Raw genomic sequence first — 17,819 nt, forward strand, 5'->3', positions numbered from 1 at the left:
GACTAATCTTATGCAATACTTTTCATTCTGAAACACTCTGTATGGTATCCTAACAAATGGAATAAGAATGGCAGCCACACAATAGCATTAATTTCATTACTATAATACCTGACTGGCTTTTCATCCATACCACTACCTCTGTCAATAAGAGCTTCCTCAGGTAAGAGGCATTTAGCGGATGTGTGCTGTAACAATCTCTGAAGCTGGTGAAGGACAACTGCTCCACATGTTTCAAGGTCTTCTTCTTTCAAAATGTCAGTTTGATTACAAAGGCTATAAAATAAAACAGGTGCTGCATGAAATGTTTATTTAAGCACAGACCAACAGCTTATAGAATCTATGGTAGTTCTTCATGGTTTATTGAAATATATCTGTAATATAATCTAGACATAAAAATGCAGCAAATACAATGTCTCTTGACAAAGACGTAAAACAGAGCAGTGTTGGAAAACTTGCTTTAAAAAACAAGGTAATCAAACGCACTTTTAACTCCTTGATGCCTAAAATTATGCACAATTCTTTAGCTGGAGAATCTCATTCTGTGTGCATCTGCTAACAAATCACATGAATGCTTTGGTTTATCTCGATAAAAGTAGTAGCCTGGAACAGTAACATGGGTGTTGAATATAGAGAAGACTTGGATTTGAATCCTGCTGATTCTACCTACAATTGTGTGACCGTTGGCAGCTCACTTAACCTCTATGGGTCTTGGTTTCCTCATATGTAAGAGAGGAGACTGGACTAGATGGTCTCTAAAGCCCCTTCTAGCTCTAAATCTATGAACTAAAGAAAAGGCAAGAGTTATTTTTTAACATCATAGTATTATATCTATAATTCATGAGGAATTTAAAAAATTGTTATTGCTACTGCTATGGATTCAGCAAGAAAAAATGTATATGTACTTTCCAAATACAGAAAAATGGCCACTTCTATTTATTCAACAAATACTTACTGACGTGGACATTTAATTTCTTCTTAATTTAATTTAGTTTTCACCTACTTTCCTAGTTTTATTTCATGTCACTTAATTTATAGTTTATTTCAGACAAATTGGTTTTCTAGCTATTTCCCATACACAATATATCTTCCATCCCCATGTCTTTGCACAAGTGGTCTCCCATATCTGGAAAGCACTCCCTCCTCACCTGTGACTTGGAATCCCTAGCTTTCTTTAAGACATCAGTCATACCTCCTACATGAATCTTCTCCTGATCTGTCCAATTATTAACCTTGTTTCCCTCTTGAAATGATTTTATCTTATTTTGTACATACTTTATATTTATATGTATATGTACAAGTATTCTTTCTCCCTCTTCCCATTAGACTTTAGGGCTGAGTACTTTGCCTTTGCCTTAGTATTGCAAGCACTAAATATTAACCCATGTATATTGTAAGTGCTTAATAAATGTCTGTGTATTTAAATGACTGCTTAGTCTATTGAAAGCACCATACTGAGGTATGAGGAATACAAAGAAAAATAAGACATGACCTCTGATCTCAAGAAGTTTACATTCCATTATACTTGAACTCCATTATAATAATACTTTCTTTAGTTGGAAGGGATAGAAAATGAAAAGTGCAATTTATTGGTCTTCCTCTTTAAAATGGGATTTTATATACACACATATATTTCACATTCTGATCTATATACTCTAACAATTTCTACAATGTTTGTAATAATTGCCCCCCCCCCCACACACACCCTGCCACCAAGGGGGATTCCTGCCTATAGTAATCTACAGTGATCTTTAGTTTATCAGAATTCCTAAAGCACTTTTATATACTACATGACATAATCTAGGGATTAATTGCATATTAACCTTTGTAAGATTTCTCTAATTACTTCATACTATATTTTGTCTCTTCACCTGGAGTATAAGCTACTTAAAAGCAGGACCTGGTGCTTGCACAGTACTTAAGATAGTTGCTAAATGTATAGTAGGAACATAGAGATAAGGATAGGAATTAGACTTATGATTTTATTCATACATGGAATTTATATACATACATGGAACTTCAAGATAAGGAAACTCCCTCTACTAATGCAGACCACCATTTTCTCTGCAATTTATAGCCTTAGAAAGTTGTCTAAAGCATTGAGAAGTTATTTGCCCATGGTAACACAGCCAGTATGTGTCAGAGGTGCCACCTAAGGTCAGGTGCCAGCTCTTTGTCCATTATATAACACTGCATATAACAAATACTTATTCAATGACTGGACAGCATTCAAGCCTAGATTATAAAATAATTTAGATATATTTACACAATGATTTTACATATGGTTCTTGCTAATATTGTGCCTAAATTGTCAAAGAGAATAATCTAGAAATCTCTCTTGTGGAAAAGATGATTAACTTGGTGCTAAGGATTTATGACAATTCTTTTATATTACACTAGATTTCAATCTAGTACAATAATATTTAACTATTTTAATAATTTACTAAGTACCTCCTATGTACAAGGCATTTTATTAGTTGTTGGGGATATAAAGAAGAAAAATAATACAATTCTTGCTCTTAAGGATAATGGGTTTTGGAGTAGATCTCTACAAATTTTGCAATGAGTATCGAGTCCAACTTCTACATTTCACATAGGAGATTGGTGTCCAAGGTCCTTCAGGTAGTACACAGCAGAACTGGGATATGTACAGTTACTCACATGCCAAATTCATAGAATTTTCCATGAGGAAAACTATACCATAAACACAAATAAGTAATAATATGAGGTAGAAGCTGATAGGAATAAAGGAGAGGTCTAGATAAGTATAATAAGGAGAGATGATTTTCACCTGAGGTAATAAAGGAAGATGTTCTAGAGGAGTTGGCACCAGAACAAGGATTCCAACAAGCAGAGAAAAGGAGGGAATCTACTCCAGTCATTAAAGATTGATTATACAAATATATGGAGATGGGAGAAATCAGGACAAGTTTGGGGAAACATCTGGTAGTGTAGGTTGGATGGAATGTGAAGGAGGGCTAGAAAGGAAAGTTGAAGATAATGTGAAAGGTCATAAATGTCAAACATATAACATTTGTCCATAGAGGCGATGGAGAACCACTGAAGTTTTTTGAATAGGGGAGTGACAAGGCAGATTATTTCATAAAAAAGATTATTTTGACAGCTTTGTGAAGGACAGTTGGAAAAGGGGACAAACTAGAGGCAGAAAGATTATATTATATTATATTATATTATTAAAATAGTCTGGGTGAGATGTGATGAGGTACTGAACAAAGGTGATGGCAGTGGGATATACATAAGAGATATTGCCAAGGTAAAATAATAGGACTTCATAACTGATACGATGAGGTGGATGAGAAAGAAGGGAGAGCAAAAGATGATCCCAAAATTTAAAGTATAGATGATGGGAAGGATATTGGCGCCATCAAAAAGAAATGGGACATTTGGAGTTGGAGATATATGTGTATACTGACATGTATATGTGTGTGTATATATATATATATATATATATATATACATATATTTTTAATACACATACACACTAATTTATTTATTTATTTATTTAATTTTTTTTAGTGAGGCAATTGGGGTTAAGTGACTTGCCCAGGGTCACACAGCTAGTATGTGTTAAGTATCTGAGGCCAGATTTGAACTCAGGTTCTCCTGACTCCAGGGCCGGTGCTCTATCCACTGTGCCACCTAGCTGCCCCACACTAATTTATTTATGATACCATTTAATATAACCTCCTCATTATCAGGTGAGAAAACTCAGACCTTTTGGGTTTAAGTAAATTTCCTAAGGTCACAAATAGTAAGAGGTAGAGAGCTCAGATTTGAACCTACATTCTCTATTGGTAAAGTCAGTTCTCTTGCTACTGAACCACACTGCCCTGCCTCTCAAAAGGTTGTTCCTTGAGCTCCCTATACTAATTCCCCTTTCTGCCCAGCCACAGTCCCAGTAAAGAAACTCATCTCCTACTTTATTGAGAAAAGAGGCATTATTCATCCCAAGTTCTCGCTATTCTACATCATATACAACAGTCTCTTTTGCTCCAGTCTCTAATAAAGAAGTGGTCCTTCTTGTCAATCTTAACCCATCTACTTGTAACCTTAATCCCATACCCTCCCACCTCATCTTCAGCCTCTCATCCATCAGTCTCTGAAACTTAATATATTCAAAAGGGGACTTATTACTATCCTCCCTACATTTTATCTTCCTCCAAACTTCCCTATTTCTGCTGAGGTCACAGTTATTCCAGTAAACCTGAGTGATTCACAGCTTTGGAGTTACCCCTGACTGTTCCCTTTTCCTTGCCTTCTAAATGCAATCCTTTGATAGGTTTTGTTGATTCTACCGCTACATTCTCTCTCAAATTCAGCCCCTTCTGTCTACAAGGCTACTACCTCAGAGTAAGGAACACCTGAGGTCAAGGCCTGCCTCTGGTAAATACTGGCCACGTGACTCTGAGTAACTCAACCTTTCAGAGTGACTCTCTAGGCACCTCTCTAACACTATAGGTTGCAGAGAAGATGCAAGCCTGCAGAGAGTTTCTTCAAGTGGAATTTCTATATAACAGTGAAATCATAGGTCAAGTAACCTTATTCCTATCTATTTTTACTAAAAATTAAATGGCACAAACCTTATTAGCAAGTTAAATCTTTCTTGATCTATGATTGCCTTTTGATAGAGTTCCACAGACTGTAGGCTTTCTTGGGCTAACTTGTTTTCAATGAATTGTAGCAGATAGGAAAATCCTTTGAATGTCAAATAATTCCTGTACAAAGACAATAAAAAATTTAAAGCGATTAGTGTTTAATTTTATCTAACCAAGGTTAAGCATATTATTGAACTTCTGTCCTTATGGAAAATTTAAAATTCATCTTTCAATGTTCATTTTCATTTAATTTTATTTTATTTGATGAAATTCATCAATGAATTTAAATTCATTTGGATTTCAAACAAATTCATAGATATTCATTTGTTTAGGCTGAAACAGCAGATTCCTATGAGAGCATAAAGAGCAAAGAAACCAAGGTTATATAAACAGCAGGTTTTTTTTTAAAGGGAAAAAAATGACATGTATATGTTAATGGATTATATTTCTTCTTATATTTAGCAACACTGGGAATTACTTCCCAGTAAAAAACAATACTGTATCAATTCTATGGAGAAAAAATGTTTCCCTTTATTCTAACTATATAACAATTTTCTCACGTCTATGAGCATTATCTTTTGGATATTTTGAATTATGTTTTAATATGTGAGAAATAATTATTAATAATCAATATCTTGGGGGACCCAGAGATTTCCCCTTCTTTCTTAAGGCAAGCTGTACTTGAGAGATTCCATCAAGTCTCCTCATCTAGGTAAACCCAGCCCAAACCCAGGTTTAAGAAGAATCTTGGGTGAAGACAGATCCTTTTGTCCAGATTGCAGAAGGACTGATGAGATTAAACCACACCTAGAGGGAAACTATTTTGCCCTGATTAACTTGACTGGGGGCCTTACATTCCATTCTCTGATGTCATCTTTAGACTTCATTTTAATATAATTGACCTCCAATTATGTCAACCAATTAGATTTGAATGTTATTAACCGATTAGATTTGATTGCTGTATGATGGACCTCCTACAGTGGGAAGAGTATAATGAACCCAATAGACCTGCTTTTATTAATATCCTGCTGGCCATATTAATAAAATGATGAAATTACCCAGAAACTATGTCTCTCATATTTTTAATCGTCCTAAATATCAACAAGAATTGGAATAATGTTGGCTTTAGATTTTATTTTCTTTAGAGAATAGACCAATAAAATGAAGTGATGTGTAATAGCCATAAATAAGTGCAAGGTTAAATTACATTTTTATGTTATTAGAAAAAAAAATTGTTTCTTCAAAATCTTTTGACTGGTTAATTAGGTTAAAAAAGTATGATAAAAAAAACTATAGTTAATCATATTCAAGATTTAGAAGGATAAAATTTATTTGGGAAGGAATACTTAGGAAAAGAAAACAAAGTAAAGTCAGCATAAATCTGTATATATATGCACGGTTCAATTAAGTAACAACTAATTAACATTCAATTTAAATACCTTCTTCCCCTCCTCTTCTATGAAGCCTTTCTTTATCCCTAGTCAGAAGTGTTTTCTTCCTCATTAGAGAAACCCTATACTTTATCTATACTATACTCTTTGTACTTACTATAGTCAAACCTACTGGATATAGACAGATACACAAAAAAAAGCACATATATACACACATGTATATATATATATATATATATATATATATATATATATGTGTGTGTGTGTGTGTATATATATGTATACATATATGTATGTACATTTCTCCTCTCATACCTGACTATATGCTCTTTGAGGACAGGGATCATGTCTTATTTATATGTTAGCAGAGGTGTGTTAGAGTCTGCTTGACCAAGCTGATAATTTTCCAGTGAACATTTACATTCTGGAAATTACCAAGTGTTACAAATCAGGGCCTGATTTATTGTTTCGTAGAGTGCTTAAGAAAATGTTAATAGTGAAGATTAAACTTTAAAGTGTTCTATGCATACTTTTTTTTTGGGGGGGGGAGACCTGGTTGTTAAACATTTAGCAGCACAATATGTTAACTTAGGGTGGTTATATTTAACTAGTAAGTGCTTAAGAAAAGGGAAAGGGTAGGGAAAGGAAAAGAAGGAGGGGCATCCCCTTCCAGATAGTCTACCAACTCAACCCCAAAGCTCCACTGTTCTTCAGTTAAAAATGTCTAGGGATTCCCTGACTTAGAGAGTTTCTTTCATACAAATATTTATTGTTAAAACACTTTGTTTCAGTTATATGTAAAGGGGTAACCTCAATTTCTCTATAATTTGCCCAGGGTGGGAGGATAGGGAGAGTTTACACAGCTGATTTCTAGGGTGGAGAAAAGCCTGACCCTACTTATCTTTTCAATGTCTAAGGCAACTCCCAAGGAATTATCTACTAAATTTAGGAAGTAGGAGAACTGTGTTGGTGAATGAAAGTGCCAGGCCAGGGAGTTTCTTAGACCTACAAAAAAAATCTTATATCCTTCAATAATTCCTGTATTTTAAGGAAAATAAGTTCTGAATTCCAAATGACTTATAAATGAACTTTGGAGACACAATCTATTTCTTAATTTATTATGTGTTTAAATTTTCTAATTGTTACAAAAGACCAGAAACTAATCTCTGAAGCCTACATATTCACTTAGAAAACCACAAATTAACATTATCTGTGTTGTACTGTATTTTTTATTTATTTTGTTAAACATTTCCGGATTACATTTTATAATAGTTCAAGTCATGGAAGTTTTGGGGACCCATGAAGCCCAGGCCAAGTTTGACCCTTCTGCTCTAGTTGTTCTGAGATAGTCACTGAATGTAACTGTTATCAAAGTCTGAAAACAGGGTAAGAAATAATAATATATTTGAGCATAGCGTCAGATCTAATAATCTGTATTTGGTCTACAGAAAAACTAAATTTTTATTTAGACCAAAAATATGTCAGATAAAAATAACTCCCATAAGAAGTTTGTTTTTTTTTCTTGTTTTCCTAAAAACTGCACCAAAAAAGTGACAATTCCACAAATAATATAGAAAGGTACCTTATCATTTTAAGGAAAGATTTGAGAGAAGAGAATTTATAGACTAGGATCACCTCTCAGAGCATAACAGTCAAGAATGCAATCAATAAGGTACCATGGACTAGAGCTACTCAAATCATATAAGGATATCTTGCAGTTAATCCTTAAATCAAGAAGGACTGGATGAAGTTAATCCCCTAGTCAAGAAGGGCTGAGGGAGGCACTGGCAATAAAAGGATCTTCTGCCACTACAGTTACAGTTGGTTTAGATCAAGAGTGAACTGAAGTTATTTATTAGAATGTTACATTCCTTTGTAAAAGAAATTGATTATAGCATAGTGTAAAAAATGGAGATCTTCCTATCACAAAAGTTCGGTAACATTCTTGTTAGTAGAGTCAGAAGTGAAACTTAAAGAATAGATGATGAGCATTTTAGAGTGCATGAGATACAACTATCTTTTAAACAGTTTAGAAATGAAGGTCTTGTATAAGTATTCAAATCAAAATTAGCAAACAATATTTTCAAATGCAGTCAGAAAAGTTTTGGTTAAGTAAAAAAAATTATACTTCAAGTTCAACTTTTAATACACTTCTTTTATAATAGATAAAATTTCTCTGGTTTAGATCAATACAATTCTTATTGCACCATTTTCTCTTTCCCTTAATCTGGACCCAGTTTTCTAGTATTTCTTTCTCTGACCCAATTAATTCAACATGCCAAACCCTTAAGAATGAAATAAGGAACTTTGAAATGTCAGAGTTGTAAGAGCACAAAAATCTGATTGTAAGGTTGTAGACTTAGTGATGGATATCTTTTATATACAATATCTGCCCTCACCCACATCTTAAAATAATAAATTTTTGGTAGCCCAGTTTTGACCTATGCCCTACTATTCAGTGGAAATATTTTTATTCTTGAAATATCTATGGAAATAATTTCACAGTGAATAATTATTAGAAAAATAGGCAACTATTATAGTTTATATAAAATAGCCCTAGGTACAGTTAAAACAAAGGCTTCAATAACAATTATGCTATAATTTGGAGTCTTTTTACATAGAGGCAAAGCAAGAAGATAGTTTTTAAAAGTCTACCTCATAAGAAAAGGACTGCACCCTTAGGAATAGAATCATCCTATCAGAGATCTAGAGTGGAAAGGAAACTCAGAGGCCTTCTAGATCAATTCTCTCATTTTACAGTTGAGGAAACTGAGGATCAAGGAGTTGGACATCCTCCTATACATCTTAACCTTGCTTTCAAATTTCTTTTCTAGTTTTGAAAAGGAAAAACAAAGTCTAAAATTTGAATTTTATTATTTTGCCACCTAATAAAATATCAATATTGATGGAAGAAGGCACATGAAGCTTTGTTGCTTATTTATATTTCATAGTGAATTAAGCTCATCAGATCATTTCTAGGAGACAAAATCTGGTATTAGGTACCAAAACAATGATTACCTTAGAGAAGCTAGATTAGAAGGGAGATCCTAGAGGAAGGGAAAAAGTCTGAGAAGGTTTGGGCACCAAAGATAAGAGCGCTTCTTAGAATATCTATCCTTGAAACCTGATTTTTAGTTTCCCTTTCTAATTACTTTTCTTCATAACTTTTCCTCATATGGTTTTTTTAATCAATGATTATATCACAACATGAATGATGCATACATATATATACACACATTATACATTTTATAATGTATACACATTAATATAATACATATACTAAACATGTATTATATATATATGTGTATATATACATATATATAATTTCTATAGTTGGGGAAGAGATAATACTTATTATATATCTATCTCCTCCCCTAATACATAGTATATATCTATCTCCTCCCCTAAATTTACCTATCAACAAAATACTAGTTTCACATTTCCAACCACTTGAAGGATATCCAAATCTAGATGTAGGCATCTCAAATTCCATATGCCTCAAAGAGAACTCATTATCTTCCACATATGCCCATTGCCTAACCTCATCTAATTTCCCTATTTCTAATGAGAGTACCACCTTTATCTCAATCATCCAGGTTCTAAACTTCAGTTATCCTTGACTTTTCCCTTTCCCACAATATCAAATCAGTTGCCAAGTCTTATTGATTATACATCCACAATATACCTCACGTTCTTCCCTTTATCTCCACTGTCACTAATCTAAGTTCAAGTCCTCATCATTTCTTATGTGTTGTTGCAATAGTCCCTAAATTGATCTGCCTCTTTCAAGTCCTCACCAATCTATCCTCCACACAGCTATCAAATGAATATGCCTAAATCACAGGTCTGACCCTGTCATTCTTGTGTTTAAAATTCTCCAGTAGCCCTCTAAAGCCTCAAAGATAAAACACAAACTGAAGTTGGTATCTGTGGGTACACCATCTAGTATCTACCTACTTTTCCAAACTTACTTCATAATATTCCCCTTCCTTGCACTGTTACAATAAAATTGGCCTACTAGCAGTTGCCCAGATTGAGCATCATTTCTCTCATCTCCCCTTCTTAAATTTTCCCCCAAATTTGGGAGGAAGAACTTTTTCATCTTCCCCTCTTAGAATCCATGGCTTCCTGGAAGTCTCAGCTCAATGTTAAGTTCTTTAGAAACCTTTTCTGATCCCTTTAGTTTTAGTGCTTTCTTCCTTCCTAAATTATCTTGTGTTCATGTTGTGGTAGACATCCAGCTTTGCAAGCTCCTTGAGGGAAGGGACTTTTGTTTTTGGTCAGTCAGTCAATGCCAGGCATTCCGCTGAGAGGGATACAAAGAAAGGCAAAAGACAGTCCTTGGTCTCGAAAAAGTCACAGTTTAATGTAGGAGACAACTATGCACAAACAAGATATACAGAGAATAAGTGGGAGATTTTTGTCTTTGTATTTCTACCACTTATCAATGTCTGTTGTACTAAGGGTTGGGGAAGTTAGGGCTTAATAAACGTTTGGTGATTTGAACTCTTCCATTCATAGCTCTTTTAGGAAGAAAATTTGTTGGTCAAATTTCATACTCAAAAAAAAAAAATTCTCTGTTCAGATTCCAACTAGTTCTCACTTCTGTATATTGATTTAGAATCACAAGGCCCTTATTGGTTGATTTGTTTTTGCAGGGCAATGAGGGTTAAGTGACTTGCCCAGGATCACACAGCTAGTAAGTGTTAAGTGTCTGAGGCTGGATTTGATCTCAGGTCCTCCTGAATCCAGGGCCGGTGCTCTATCTACCACACCACCTAGCTGCCCCCCACAAGGACCTTATTAAGCCTCTAGTCAAGCCCCCTCAATTGTGAAGACTCAGCAAACTTAGAGTGCTGTCTTTTATTGCTTTAAAAAAACAAGAGAACAGCAACAGACCCCCCTCCAAAAAAACCCCCCACAAAAATAATCTCAGATCTCCAACTTGATATAGGCACATGTAACCTTTCAAAACTTAGGGGCCAATTTTTTTTTAGCTATGGAAGGATTTTAATCTTAGAAAGTTATTCACTTTCTATAGAAAAGAAGCTAAGAACCAATCTCAGTCATGTTTTGGGAAGTATATGCCAAATTTAACCTTATCCTCAAAAGATTATTAACATAATTTAAACATATTCTAAAGTTTTTAATCACAATTTTCATAGGGTTTACAAATAACAAATTATCCCCCGATATGTGCAATAAGCAATTTTGGTTAACAAGGGAACAGAAACACAGTAAGCTAACAAAAAGTAAAATGAATAACTTTTATAGAAAATATACTGAATTCAGGTCTTCCTGACTTCTAGGCCTGGCACTATCTCCACTGGACCACATAGCTGCTCCCATATATGTATTTACACATATGCATATATTTACTTCAACTATTTATTAAGTGCCAACTACATATGAACTCTGCCAGGCACTGGAGATACAAACACAAATGTGTATATATTACTAGGGGGATACAGATGAGTAAATACAGGAGAGATGCAAAATAAATGCACAGAGATTAGGTAAGAGGACACTAACAACTGGGAAAATCAGGAAAGGCTTTCTGAAGGAGGTAGAATATGAACTGAGCCTTTAAATGAGCCAGAGGTTCCAAGAGGCAAAGGTGAGGAGAGTGTACATTCCAGGAAGAGGGGACAGACAGCCTTGGAAAAGGCCCAGAGCCAGAAAATGGAATGTCATGTTTGAGGAATAGCAAGGATTTGCAGTATGGCTAGAGTGCAGCACATGTAAGGGTGAATAATGTGAAAAGAGCCTGGAAAGATAGGCCAGGACCAGATTATAAAGGGCTTTAAATTTCAAACAAAAGAATTTGTACTTTTTTCTAAAGGCAACACAGAGTAAATGAAGTTTACACTAAACATGTACTTTAGGAATATTGCAGAAGGAAAGAGATAGAGAATGAAAACAAAGTAATTTTGATAGGGACAGAATTAATACATGAAGGGATCAAGAAAAGTTCTCAAGTAAGAAGCAGTACCTGAATTGAGTCTTAAAGGGAGCCAAAAGTTCCAAGAATTATTACATAGGAGCAACCAGATCATTTCAGGGATGAGTAAGTGCAAAGGCCCAGAGGCAGGGGACATATGTACAGGAAACAAAAAGTAGGCCAACTTGGCTAGAGAAATTAGTCAGCAAAAATAGGTTGGAATCAGATCATGAAGAGTATTAAACACCAAAAAACAGGATATTTTACCCTCAAATCAGAAATGAGCTGCTGAAGCTTCCCAAGCAGAGAAGTGACATGATCAGAGCTCAGCTCCAGGAATAACAATGCCTACCTCCAGTAACTCTTCCTGCTACAATTCATTTGCCACTCAAATGTGAGTGGTTTCTTATTACTCTAAGGTCAAAGAAAAACTCCCTTGTTTGTCATTTAAAGCTCTTCATAACCTGGCTCAGACTTATCCTTTTAGCTTTATCATACTTTATTTATGTATTTATCATACATCTAGGTGGCACAGTGCATAGAATACCAGGCCTAGAGTGAGGAAGATTTGAGTTCAAATGTGGCCTCAGACAGTAGTTGTGTGACTCTGAGTGAGTCACTTAACCTCTGGCCTGTTTCAGTTTCTTCATCGGCAAATAGGGATAATAATAGCATCTACTTGCCAGGGTTGCTGTGAGAATCAAATGAGATCATCATAACGGACTTCACACAGTGCCTGCACATAGATTCTTGAGTGTAAGGATTGTTTCGTTTATTCCCCCTTTATATCCCCAGAGCTTAGCAGGCACTTAATAAAATGCTTGCTTGCTTCTTTACCTCAGCTCTCTGGTCTGGCCAAACTGGCTTTCTTGCTGTTTCTCCTACATGATACCCCATCTTTTCTTGTCCTTATACCTTTGTACAGACTGACCCCCCACACCTAGCATGGGCTCCCCCTTTTCACCTCTCATAATCCTACTTTACTTCAAGACTAAGTCCCAGTTTCTCTATGAAGCTTTCCATCACCTACCCAGGAGCTTGTACCTATAGTGGGAATAGTATGTTAAGGCCTGAAAAGCAACTTCTGCTTTTTTGTTTTAAGCCTCCAGCTTTTGACTCATTGTTATATAAGTAGTTTTCCTGTAATAAGATAAACATTCATGAAGGATTTGGTAATGAAATGTGCCCTGAAATCTAGTAAACACTTGACTAAGTCTCTTCTCAGATCTGGCAAACAAATGATACAAACATTTGTGTTAGGAATGCCAAAGCTTTGATTGGTGATTTCCTTTCATCATAAGCTAAGGTCATTGGTCCCCAATTAGAACTTGTAACTTGTAAAGACCCTTAGCCAGAACCATAAAAACTCCCTAGAGGCATAATCATCATCTATATGTTTCCGGGTGACCACCAGAACCGACTCCTGCATTTCCTGCACTCAGAGATTTGAGAAGCCTTGTGTCCATTGTAGAACCATGCTGAATGATGGAGACTTGGCAGAAGGCCACCTAGGAGGGAGACATATAGCACCCAGATGGGCAGAGGAAACCTTGTTATGAAAAAACTCACTCATTGGGACCTTTAGGAATTAGGCTGGTGATTTGTTCCTAAAGGGGTTGATGTCTGTATTGCTGAATAGTAAATTAAGTCGGATTGTAGGCATTGATGAGCCTTGCAAGTCTAATGATAAGTCTTAATAGGATACTGTCAGTCCAAATAAGTATACATGGGGGAGCTAAGTGGCACAATGTATAGAGCACTGGTCCTGAAGTTGGGAGGACCTGAGTTCAAATCTCCCCTCAGACACTTCCTAGCTGTGTGACCCTGGGCAAGTCACTTAACCCCAATTGCCTTAACCATCCAGGGCCATCTCCAGTTGTCCTGATCTATATCTTGCCACTGGACCCAGATGGTTCTGGAGGAAAGAGTGAGTTTGGTGATTTTGCGCATCTCTCTCTCACTTAAATCCAATTCACTGCAAATCATGACATTACCCCAATGTTATGGTCCTCTTTGTGAACAAAGGACAAATAACAAGGGGTGTATGTACTATATGCTCCAGTGTTGAAAGTGGATTTTTGGGAGAACATAGCTGACTCCATTTTGTGCTATATTTGCTGTTTTATATATATATATATATATTTTTTTTTCTTTTTCTGAGTGACATAGAAAGTACTTAATATCTCCTGCTACCCCCTTTCATCAGGCAGCTGCTGGCACAGTGCATAGAGAGCTGGACCTGGAATCAGGAAGACTCATCTTCCTGAGGTCAAATCTGACTTCAGACACTTACTAGCTGTGTGACCCTGGGCAAGTCACTTAGCCCTGTTTGCCTCAGTTTCCTTATCTGTAAAATGAACTACAGAAGAAAATGGCAAACCATTTTAGCATATTTGACAAGAAAACCCCAAATGAGGTCACAAAAAATTGTCTGTGACTGAACAACAACAAAATTAGATTGTAAGTTCCTTGAGGGAAGGGGCTATGTCTGGGCAACTAGGTAGCCCTGTGGATACAGTACTGGGCCTGGAGTTAGGAAGACCTGAGTTCAAATCAAGCTTGTCATTAACCTGTTTACCTTCAGTTTTCTCACCTGTAAAATGAGTTGGAGAAGGAAATGGAAAACTACTCCAGTATCTTTATCAAGAAAACCCCAATGAGGCCACAAAGAGTTGAACACAACTGAACAACATCATCTCCCTTTGCCTAATCACTTCATAGTTACAAAAGAAAAATCATAGGACCAAATAGTTCTAGGAACAGAGCCATGTCTGTAGGAATGTCTTTCTGTAAAATTTATTAAAAAATGAAATTATAAATTGAGATTCTGTGTGATATCATCTAGAAAATAGATCCAAGTGCAACTGCATTTACTGTGGTCTCATTTTAAGTGAAATTTATTATTATTCATTTTTATCATTATACTTTATCAGGAAACTTGTTAGCTATGTGCTTTTAAGTCAAGTTTTAAGATTTGTAATGTCTATAAAAATAATGCATGACATTAATTTATTTGTATTAGAACTCTTGTTCTAAAATGAACTCGAATTCTTTTGGGTTATGGATTTAATTGTTAAAAGATTGACTGATGTAAATACATTATAAAAAACTTTTAAGAAATATAGATGATATTAATAATGGTTTTCTGTGAAGCTGGTGTAACAAGGATGCCTTAAAATGACCTCATCTGTGAATAGTAGAGTCCTAAAATTTTACTAGACCTGCTAATAGTTTAAAATAACACTGAGTGCTGGCCGTTGTGGCAGACTGGCAACTGAGTAGAGTGTCAATATTTTAAGACTTCAAAATCTAGGCCCATGCTCAAGTTAAAGTGCAGTGATTTGATTTTAGTTAAGAACTAGAAATTACAAAGGAAATGATTCTTATTCCTACACCCCTCCCCCCAAACAATTATCAGTCTCTAACCATTGGATCACTTTAGTTTCTGACAAGTAAGGTTAGAGAAGCATCTGGTTAGTCATGTCTATCCACCTTTTAGGATGGTCTGTAGGAAGCCTATATTATAAATCTAACACTATATAAATTTTGGTTATGGTAAAAAATTGGTTATTATGATCTGTAACTGTTATATTGGACCCTAAATGTTTCCTTGTATTGTTTAAATTGAGAATTATTTCATTAACTCCTTTTATGAAAACTCTTGAAAGTTTCTGCCTGGGGAAAATGAACCACTCAAATTCCTGAGGCCTTTTTTGCCTGAGCCAAAAAAACCTCACTCCTTCAACTAGAATCTTATATTTTAGCCCAGCACACTTTAAACTAATCTGATGATAACAGCTATGAATTCAAACTGTTTGTAAAACTTTATATGTATTTATTTCTTAGTATTGTTCATCTAAAATTAAGTACATCTATATTGTAAATCTTGGTAACACCAACATTAAAAATAGATTATTTTATTTTATTCAGATTACAATGATGAAAAATTGTTTACTTTTTTAAAAATCTGATGTTTGATATGGTTTTAAATTTGTTTCAATTCTTCTGATGACATGTTAAGAATTCTATCATGTTTTAATCTAAGAGCTAAAGAAGTGAAAATATTTACCACACCTAATTAGAACGAGGGCATCTACAGATCAGTTTATGTAAGTTCTACTTGAATTTGTGCAGAATGATTTTCTGTATCAAGTAATGTAGAAAGGCATTTGACTGCATTGAGGTACCTTGACTAGAAACGGGTTTTGTTTTGTTTCAAATCCATAATATTGTTTATGGTATTGTGCAGATATATTGTTAGAATCATAACTCTCTAATCTGGATGTTGCTACATTATGAATTTTTTAAAAGTTTGCAAACTGTTAACAAGTAAATACTAACTTTCTTCTAAAATCATCTGATTATTACTTATGGAAATCATAAGATTATTGATTAAGTTAACTAGGGGTTATTATGATAAAACGAACTTAATTGGTTTTTTTTTTGGCATTGCTTCATTTAGAAAACTAATCTCCAGGGGGCAGCTAGGTTGTGCAGTAGATAAAGCACCGGCCCTGAGTTCAAATCCGGCCTCAGACACTTGACACTTACTAGCTGTGTGACCCTAGGCAAGTCACTTAAGCCCCATAGCCCCGCAAAAAAAAAAAAAAAGAAAAAAAGAAAACTAATCTCCAAACATTGTACACAGTATCATCAATACTATGTGTTGATCAACTGTGATAGACTTGATTCTTCTCAGCAATACAACGGTACAAATAGTTCCAAAGGACTCATGATGGGAGATTCTCTAAATCCAGAAAAAAAAGAAAGAACTGTGGAATATGGATGCAGATTGAACCATACTATTTCTTTTGTTTTTGGTGCTGTTGATTTTTTTTTTTAAAGATTTTTCCTTTTTGCTCTGATTCTTCTCTTATAACACGACTAATGCAGAAATATGTTTAATATTATTGTACACATATAACCTATATCAGATTACTTTGCTGTCTTGCAGGGGTGGGGGGGGAGGAAGGGAAAAAAATTGAAACTAGAAATCTTATAAAAACAAATGCTGAAAACTATCTCTACATGTAACTGGAAAATAATAAAATACTTTTATAATTAAAAAAAGAAAACTAATCTCCTTCCCCATTGCAAAAATTTTTTGATAAGAGTGGAGTGGTAATTAGGAATTTATTTTATTTATGGTAATTTGGAATTTGTTCATTATACTTAGGACATTTTTTAACCAACTTAGTCTTAAACTCCAATTTTAAAGACACTTTTTCCTTTAAGAGTTGAATAAGAGATAGATATGCTTACATTTTATCATATATTTACTCTGTGAACTTACAGCTATTATATATTACTTCATTAGATTATAATAACTGCCTTTTTACATCAGGATAAACTTTAAGCTGTTTTTGAGGAGAAATACTAGTAGAAAGGAATGTTATATAAAAAAACTTTTATGTGATTTTTAGAAGGCCTGAAATATTTTATTTGTTAGCCCATTTATTTTAACAACTTGAGAGTATTGACAATAATTGTGTCCCATCCTATGGTGATTAGTGAGACTTTGCTGTTTGAGATAAAACCTTTTGGGGACCCTGAATATTTTTTTGAGCTTTATTCTTAGGTTTGGTATATCCTTTGATCAATCGTAAATGAGTCCTTCAAGAAAAGCAAATGTCTGCAGCTCAATGGGAATGACACCTGAGACCTAAGGCTAGTGGAGAATCCAACTGTCCCTGGGAATAAGGTTAGGAGAGTGACCTTTGGAAAGACTAAGGTTGGACTCTCTTAATTTATTTTCCCATACGAGACAACTGCCCACTTGGTTCCATATTCTTGGCTACTTATAGTCATACTGAGCCTTAGGCATAGTCCCTTAGCATTAGTATTGATGTGTTATATTCAGGTCCCCACTTCTTC

At 34.9% G+C, this 17,819-nt stretch overlaps 1 protein-coding gene across 6 annotated transcripts in view; it reads right to left on the minus strand.

Moving 5' to 3' along the window:
* KIZ (kizuna centrosomal protein) overlaps positions 1-17,819 on the minus strand; it is a 234,001-nt gene that overhangs the window by 65,829 nt on the left and 150,353 nt on the right. For 5 of the 6 annotated variants that reach the window (XM_043989450.1, XM_043989451.1, XM_043989449.1 and 2 more), the window contains 2 exons: positions 4,599-4,733; positions 109-273 (listed from right to left, as the gene is read on the minus strand). The exons of the other annotated variant lie outside the window; for it this stretch is intronic. In XM_043989450.1, coding sequence (XP_043845385.1) covers positions 109-273; positions 4,599-4,733 — 300 coding nt within the window. The remainder of the gene's footprint in view (positions 1-108; positions 274-4,598; positions 4,734-17,819) is intronic. 6 annotated transcript variants of the gene reach the window in all.

This window comes from Dromiciops gliroides, chromosome 2 (genome assembly GCF_019393635.1).
Source record: "Dromiciops gliroides isolate mDroGli1 chromosome 2, mDroGli1.pri, whole genome shotgun sequence".
In the NCBI taxonomy this organism is placed as follows: Eukaryota; Metazoa; Chordata; class Mammalia; order Microbiotheria; family Microbiotheriidae; genus Dromiciops; species Dromiciops gliroides.